The following is an 8360-nucleotide window of genomic DNA, read 5'->3' on the forward strand; positions in this document are numbered from 1 at the left end:
CCCCATCTGGATGCAGCACCCACGGGGTTGGGGGGGTGGGGGGGGTGTCCTGGGGCAGCCTGAGGAGGCAGAGCTGGTGGGGAAACCTGGTCCAGTGCTCCCCCCTCCCCAACCCTCCTGGGTGGGTTTCCTGGGAGGAGCGGGTCTGGGGGCTGAGTGAGCAATCCCGAGAGGAAAAGCCAGGGATCCAGGGCTCTGGGATAGCCTGTCGTGGTGTGACCTCCTTGGGGTGCCCGGGGGGCTGGGCCCTTGGGGGTGTCATGTTGGTGTTCCTGGCTGGAGGAGCTCAGGACCCCCAGGGAGCATCCCCAGCCCAGGTGCCATCCCAGCCCAGGCCAGTTTCCTGGTGGGGTCAGTTCCCCCCTTGCTCCGTGGGGGCTGGAGCAGGAGCTGGGAAGGCAGGAGAGTTGGGAACGTCCCAAATCCCAGCAGTGAGATCACCCGGGAGCAGCCCTGCCCCAAAGGGCCCCAGGAATTCCAGCCACGGCCACCCCTGTAGCCCCTGGCTCCTGCCCAGGAAAATCCTCCTCTTTGGAATGATTCTGGGAGCTGGTGAGGGGGAACCTGCTGCAGGCAGGGCTGGGTGCCAGGGTGGCCTTTGCTTCTCACCCTGTGTCGTGCCAATGGGGTGGCTCTGAGGTGGCCCCAGCATAGAAATCATCAGATCCCAGCCTGGTTTGGGTTGGAGGGCCCTTAAAGATCAGCCAGTTCCATCCCCTGCATGGGCAGGGACACCTCCCAGCAGCCCAGGCTGCTCCAAGCCCCATCCAACCTGCCCTTCAACACCCCCAGGGATGGGGCAGCCACAGCTTCCCTGGCCAACCTGGCCCAGGCTCTCCCCACACTCACAGCCAAGAATTTCTTCCCAGGATCTCATCTTCATCTCCCTCTTCCAGTTTTCATCCCTCCCCCTCATCCCATCCCTCCCTGCCCTTGGCCCAAGTCCCTCCCCAGCTTTCCTGGAGCCCCTTCAGGCACTGGAAGCTGCTCTCAGGTCTCCCTGGAGCCTTCTCCTCTCCAGGCTCAACACCCCAACTCTCCCAGCCTGGCTCCAGAGCTGCTCCAGCCCTGACCCTGCACTTGGCCTTGTTGTACTTCATGAGGTTGGCACTGGCCCACCCAGCCTGCCCAGGTCCCTCTGGATGGATCCCTTCTCTCTAGTGTGTCAACCTCACCACATAGCTTGGTGTCACCACCAAACTCCCTGAGGAGACACTCAATCCCACTGTCCATGCCCCCAGCACAGATGTTGAACAGCACTGGCCCCAGTCCCGACCCTTGAGGAGCACCACTCATCACTTGCCTCCACTGGGACACTGAACCACTGACCACAGCTCTCTGGGTGGGCCATCCAGCCAATTCCTGATCCACTGAGTGTCTGGGACATGTTGTCTTCCTGTGGTGTTTGTCCTTTCCCCATGATCCAGCAGAAGCCAGGGCTGCCAGCAGCTCAGTGCTGGGCTCTGCCTTCCCCTCCTTGGTCTCCTGGTGGTCTCTGGAGTCAGAAAAGATCAGGAAGCAGGGGCTGCTCATCCCTCCTGGAGCAGGAGCAAAGTCCAAGGAAAGAGCAACATTTTGGGACAGAGAGCTGGACCAGCCTCCTCAGGTTTAGGTGGCCCTGATGAGACCATCTTCTCCCCCTGAGGAATGGGAGCTGGTCACTGCTCCACGCAGCCTCGTCCTGATGGAAGCTGCAGGAGGACCTGGACAGGCTGGGTTGATGGGCCAAGGCCAATGGGATGAAATTCAACAGGACCAAGTGCAGGGTCCTGCACTTTGGCCACAATCACCCCAGGCAGGGCTGCAGGCTGGGGAGGAGCTGGAGAGCAGCCCAGCACGGAGGGAACTGGGAGCACTGGTTGGCAACTGGTTGAACATGAGCCAGCAGTGTGCCCAGGTGGCCCTGAAGGCCCATGGCATCCTGGCTTGTGTCAGGAATGATGTGGCCAGTAGGATTTTCCCCGTGTGAGACCTCACCTTGAGTCCTGGGTGCAGCTCTGGGCCCCTCACTGCAAGAAGGACCTTGAGGTGCTGGGGCAGGTCCAGGGGAGACAACGAGGCTGGGGAAGGGACTGGAGGGAAAGTCTGATGAGGAGAGGCTGAGGGAGCTGGGTTTGATCAGCCTGGAGGAGACTCAGGGGGGACCTTCTCACTCTCTACAACCACCTGAAGGGAGGATGGGGTCAGGAGGGTCTTGGCTCTTCTCCCAGGAAACTAGAGACAGGAGGAGAGAGCCTGTCCTGAAGCTGCTCCAGGGGAGGTTTAGGTTGGATGTCAGGAAGCACTTCCTCATGGAAAGGGTGATCAGACACTGGGATGGACTGCCCAGGGAAGTGGTGGAGGCACCATCCCTGGAGGTGCTCCAGGAAAGGCTGGAGGTGGCACTTGGTTCCCTGGTCTGGAGATGTGGGGGTGTCAGGTCACAGGCTGGGCTTGATGATCTGAAAGGTCTTTTCCAGCCTTGGTGATTCTGTGATTCCCACTGAGACGGGACCACCAACCACCTTCTCCTGCTGCAAAGCATGATGCAGGTTCCAGCTGTGTTGGCAGGGGGGGCTGATGCTTCTGGAGGGGCCTGGGGGAGATGAGGGGTGGCCCTGGGCACTCCTGGGACACTTCCTCAGGGCTCCTGTGCAAAGCTGTTCCCATCCCCAGCTCTGAGGTGGGACGGGATGTGTGTGGGATGTTCCACCAGTGCTCCCAGGAGGAGGTTAAGCAGCTCATGTTCAGAGGCCACAAGGACTGAGGGTGTTGGAGACCTCTGTGCTCGGGGTGGGGGACATTGCTTTGGTCCCTCTTGCCCTTCAAGCTAGGGAGGAGGGGGCCCAGATGTTCCCCAGCCCATCCAACCCCCTCCCTGCCTCCCTGTTGTGCTGCAGAGTGAGGAGGGTGTTGTGGCCTTGGGGGGCTGCCCAAGGTCCACGTCGGGTTCTCCTTCCCTCCCTCTCACAAACCAGTTTCCTAAGGATTTCCCATCCCAATTGGTTTTTCTTTCCCCTGGCTCCAAGGGTGCTGCTCGTGCCTCAGTTTCCCCTGGCTGTAACCAGGGCTGTCCCCTGGCTCTTGCAGACATCTCTGCCCTCCTGTCCCCGGGCCCTGGAGCTGCTGGTGGCAGCAGGAGCACAGCACGGAGGGACAGGGGACATGGCAGTTGAACTGGGGGAAGTGGCAACTTCCCCTTCATGAATCACCCAGCCCAGACCAAAGTGACAAGTCCTGGGAAGCGTTAACGATCCTGGCTCATCACTGCCTGGTGGTTTTCTACTGGTTTGTCCAGGGTAGCCCAGACTGTCATGGTCCTCCCAGACCTCTGTGTAGCACCCAGTGGCTCCAGGAATGTGTGGAGGAGCCTCCAGGCACCCTAAGAGCTGGAACCCATGGAGTCATGGAGCAACATCCATGGAGGATGGTGGCTGCTGAGCCTTGAAGGGCAGTATATGTGTCTGGTTGCAAAACGTGTGCTGGAGCCCAGAACCCCCCCGTGTCCTGGGCTGTCACCAGCAGCGTGAGCAGCAGGGCCAGGGAGGGGATTGTCCCCTCTGCTCTGCTCTGCTGAGACCCCCTGCAGGGCTGGGAACAGCTCTGGGGTCCCCAACACAGGGAGGACATGGAGCTGTTGGAGAGAGTCCAGAGGAGGCCCCGGAGATGCTGGGAGGGCTGGAGCAGCTCTGGAGCCAGGCTGGGAGAGTTGGGGTGTTGAGCCTGGAGAGGAGAAGGCTCCAGGGAGACCTTAGAGCAGCTTCCAGGGCCTGAAGGGGCTCCAGGAAAGCTGGGGAGGGACTTGGGCCAAGGGCAGGGAGGGATGGGATGAGGGGGATGGATGAAAAGTGGGAGAGGGAGCTGGAGGTTGGAGCTGAGGAGGGAATTGTGGAGTGTGAGGGTGGTGAGAGCCTGGGCCAGGTTGGCCAGGGAAGCTGTGGCTGCCCCATCCCTGGGGGTGTTGAAGGGCAGGTTGGATGGGGCTTGGAGCAGCCTGGGCTGCTGGGAGGTGTCCCTGCCTGTGCAGGGGGTGGGACTGAATGAGCTTGAAGGTCCCTCCAACCCAAACCAGTTTGAGTTGTGATGAACCTCAATCCTGTAGCCCGCCTTGCAGCCCCAGTGACGAGGACAGTGCTGAGGTATCTTGGACCCAGTTGTCCCTTTGATGTTGCTGCTCTGGTTTCTCCCCATTGCAGTGGTCACTGGATGGTTTGATCTCAGCCTTGCTGTTGTCTGACCCTGGTGGGGAGAAGTGTCCCCCAACCTTGGTCCCACAGGGGTGGGCACAGTGAAGCAGCACCTGGAAAAGGAACCGAATCCACTGTGGGGGAATGAAAAAAAAATATATATATGAAAAAAATCAAGGCCTGTTGAGTCATAAACTCAACAAACTTGACAGGGGAGCCAAGTGATAAAGCCTCCTCAGAGCCTGTTGCACCAGATTTTACAGGAACCGGCCAGATCTGGGACAGGCAAAAATGCACTTGACTCACCCACACCCAGGGACTTCCCAGCTCACCAGCTGGACCAGTAGGAGGAGGAAGATGGTTCCTTTCAGACCACATCTTAAGTCCTCTGGGGTGCCCTCAAGGTTGGAGCTTGGGCTGGAAATAGGAGACCCAGTTGTGCTTGGCCTCTCTGTCCCCCCACAGGTCCTGGCTCTGTTTTCCCACCTGTTTTGGTTGGTGCATCCATCCCCTTCCTGTCCCCAGTGCTGGGAAGGAAACAACCAGCAACTTCCAGTTGACAGCAAGAATTTTCGGGGGGGTGTTTGCAGGTGCCACAGGGATGAGTGGAGGTGATCGGTCCCAGTGCATCTTCGTGATCACAGCCCCTCATCCCTGGATGAAACAGGGCTGGGCTCTGGGGCCTGGGGAGATGCTGTGGGTCTGCTGGGGTGGTGGGCACTGCAGGACACCGAGGGCTTCACTGGGGGGGGGGGCTGACATTGTGCTTGTCCCCCCTCTCCAGTTGTGCTCATCGGGGACTCTGGGGTGGGGAAGAGCAACCTGCTGTCGCGTTTCACCCGCAACGAGTTCAACCTGGAGAGCAAGAGCACCATCGGGGTGGAGTTTGCCACCAGGAGCATCCAGGTGGACAACAAGACGGTGAAGGCTCAGATCTGGGACACGGCCGGGCAGGAGCGGTACCGCGCCATCACCTCCGCGTCAGTCCCCCTGCTGCCCACCTCCCCATCCCCCGGCCCTCCCCGGGGTTGTGTCCCTGCTCTGAGCCCTCGTTGTGCCCCCCCAGGTACTACCGGGGGGCGGTGGGAGCTCTGCTGGTCTACGACATCGCCAAGTACCTGACGTACGAGAACGCGGAGCGGTGGCTGAAGGAGCTGCAGGACCACGCGGACGCCAACATCGTCATCATGCTGGTGGGCAACAAGAGCGACCTGAGGCACCTGAGGGCTGTGCCCACCGATGAGGCCAGGAGCTTTGCAGGTATCTGCCCCCCCTCCTGCCCTGGTCCCACCCCATCCCGAGGTGGTTGTAGCTCATGGGAACCGCCTGAGCTCGCCCTGTTCTTGCAGAGAAGAACGGGTTGTCTTTCCTGGAGACCTCTGCTCTGGACTCCACCAACGTGGAGATGGCTTTCCACAATATCCTCTCAGGTAAAGGGCAACCGGGAAAGGTGGGAAGGGGGACAGAGATGGTTCCAGACATTGTGTCCTCCCAGGAACTCCCCTGACGACCCTGGCTGTATGTTCTGGGTGGGTTGTGCTGACCTGGATGGGGAGATGTGGGAATTTGCACCACTTGGGCTGTGTGTTTTGGGAGGGGGCAGGTCCTCCCCTGACATGGGTGTATTTCATAGGAGAGGGCTGGAGCAGCTCTGGAGCCAGGCTGGGAGAGTTGGGGTGTTGAGCCTGGAGAGGAGAAGGCTCCAGGGAGACCTTAGAGCAGCTTCCAGGGCCTGAAGGGGCTCCAGGAAAGCTGGGGAGGGACTTGGGCCAAGGGCAGGGAGGGATGGGATGAGGGGGATGGAGGAAAAGTGGGAGAGGGAGCTGGAGGTTGGAGCTGAGGAGGGAATTGTGGAGTGTGAGGGTGGGGAGAGCCTGGCCCAGGTTGGCCAGGGAAGCTGTGGCTGCCCCATCCCTGGGGGTGTTGAAGGGCAGGTTGGATGGGGCTTGGAGCAGCCTGGGCTGCTGGGAGGTGTCCCTGCCTGTGCAGGGGTGGGACTGGGTGATCTTTAAGGTTCCTTCCAACCCACCCCACCCCACGATGCTATGAGCTCACAGTGTCCCCCTCTGTCCTGCTCTCAGAGATCTATCACATCGTGTCCCAGCGACAGATCTCGGCACAACCCGACTCCGAGTTCGGCCCCAGCACGACCATCGAGCCCATCCGGGTGCTGCCCACCCAGCAGGAGGGCAGGCAGACCCCCTGCTGCCAGAACATCTGAGCCCCCGGGGGGTGCCCCCACCCTGACACCCACCCCCCCCTGCCACAAGCACCCGGGTCACCAGCACCCGGTGACATCGTGTTTCTCACCCTCTCCCTCCCCTCCTGCAGTGCCCGGAGCTGCGGGTACTGGTGGCTGCTCCCCTGGGCACCATCCTGCTGCCCTGGTGCTGCTCTCCCCGGGGCTATGTAGGAACTACACAAACTGGGAGGTGGGGAGGTGTGGGGGGGAAGCATCAGGGTCTCTCCCCGTGGTTTGGGACATGCCATCCCCTCCTGTCCCTGCTTCCTCCAGCCCTGAAGGCTCAGCCTCTGGGTGACTCAGGGTGGCACTGAACAAGCCCAAGCATCCTGGCTCCCTTGTTTGGTGCCACGTTCCTGCAGCACCCCTGGGTGCAGCTCTTGGGGTGGGGACACAGGCTGCACCCTTCTTTTGCCTGGTGAAGCGATCAGCACCCAGCTGGTTGCACCACTCCCACCCCAAGGGCTGGGTGTCCCTCTGGGTGCTGTGGGGACACCCTGGGCTGGGGGGTGACTCCTTTCTCCTGCCTGGAAGGACCTTGGTCTTCGTGCCGTGAGCCCCTTGGGGTCTGCAAAGGGAAGAGCTGCCCCATCCCTGGGGGGCTGGAGCAGGGACCTGGGGGTTGTGTCCTTTGGGGGAGCCCCAAGGAGGGGACAAATGGGGTCCCGGGGCTTTGGTGGGATGTGGGGGGCAGGAGGGGGGTGCTGAGGGTGGGCAGGGGGTCTCCCCACGCGCCTTCCTGGGTGGTGGCAGGATATGGGGCTCGATCCAGCCCCACTCGTGTTGTGCTGCTCGTGGCTGGGGACAGCCCTGGGGACGCTGCTGCCACTAGATGGAGCGTCTGCTGCCCCCACGGGGTGACAGTGGCCCCGTCCCCAGCCTGGGGACAGCGGGGACCCCCTAGGGCAGCCACCACCCCAGGCTGCTGGGACAGACTGGGCTGAGCCCAGTGCTGCTGCCCGGGGGGATGGCAGGTGTCCCGCAGTCCCTTCCCATTAACCCCAGTGCTGGGAGCGTGTCCCCCCATCCCAGAGTGGGGTTTTGGGGGGGGGGCGGGGGGTCCTCAGTCCCCATGGCTCTCCCACTCATCTGGCCCGGCAGGACCTGAACCAGGGTCTTGCCTTGGGGGACCATTTATCGATGAAACATGGATTTGGGCAAAAAAAAAAAATCCCCAAATAAAGCTGCTGCTGGAGGCTCCTTCTCTGCTGAGGTCTTTCCTGGAGCTGTGGCTGCCCCACACCTTGGGCAGGGGGCAGCATCCCTGGCCATGAAGAGCTGCTGAAGGGCACGAGATTCTGTGATTTTCTCCAGGGGTACCACCCCAGCACTGACCCCACCTTGGCTGGAGCCATCAGGGTGCAGAATGTTCCTGCACCACAAGCACATCCCTGAGCTGGCACATCCTGCCCAGGGCTGGTGGGTGTCCCCAGGTGAGTGACAGTCCCTGTCCCACCCTGCCCTGTGCCCACAGGGGCTGGCAGAGGCTCTGCTGTCTGCAGACACACCAGAGAGCTGCCAAGTGCCACCTCCTCCTGTGCCACCATCTGCCCACACTGCAACCAGTGCCAAGGGGTGATGGTGCCAAGAGGTGATGTCAGCCCCAGGAAAGGTGTTTTTTTGGGGGGAAGGAACCTGCCCCAGGCTCCACAAAGGGACAAGGGCTGAGCCAAGTGTCCCTCGGGGCTCACTGCCATCAGATGTGCCATCCAGCCTGGACCTGGCAGAGACACATGGAACGATGAGATCATTTAGGCTCATGGAGACACTTTCCAGGCTCAGCAACTCAGTTTTCTTCCAAGTTTTCTAGCAACCTGGGCTGGTGGGAGGTGTCCCTGCCCATGCCGGGGGGTTGGAATGAGATGATCTTTAAGATCCCTTCCAACCCAAACCATTTCATGATTCTATACAATTTCTGCTGGAAGGAAGTGGTGGGAAGGGTGAAGAAGGCA

The 8360-nt window shown here is 61.0% G+C and overlaps 1 protein-coding gene across 1 annotated transcript in view; it reads left to right on the forward strand.

Moving 5' to 3' along the window:
- The window catches only part of LOC104394574 (ras-related protein Rab-11A-like), a 6946-nt gene extending 559 nt beyond the window's left edge, over window positions 1-6387 (forward strand). The window contains exons 2-5 of the mRNA XM_010004185.1: window positions 4951-5146; window positions 5233-5426; window positions 5516-5596; window positions 6248-6387. Coding sequence (XP_010002487.1) covers window positions 4951-5146; window positions 5233-5426; window positions 5516-5596; window positions 6248-6387 — 611 coding nt within the window. The remainder of the gene's footprint in view (window positions 1-4950; window positions 5147-5232; window positions 5427-5515; window positions 5597-6247) is intronic.
- The last annotated feature ends 1973 nt before the right edge of the window (window positions 6388-8360 follow it).

Source organism: Chaetura pelagica, unplaced genomic scaffold (assembly GCF_000747805.2).
Source record: "Chaetura pelagica isolate M959 unplaced genomic scaffold, ChaPel_1.0 scaffold1168, whole genome shotgun sequence".
NCBI classification, from domain to species: domain Eukaryota; kingdom Metazoa; phylum Chordata; class Aves; order Apodiformes; family Apodidae; genus Chaetura; species Chaetura pelagica.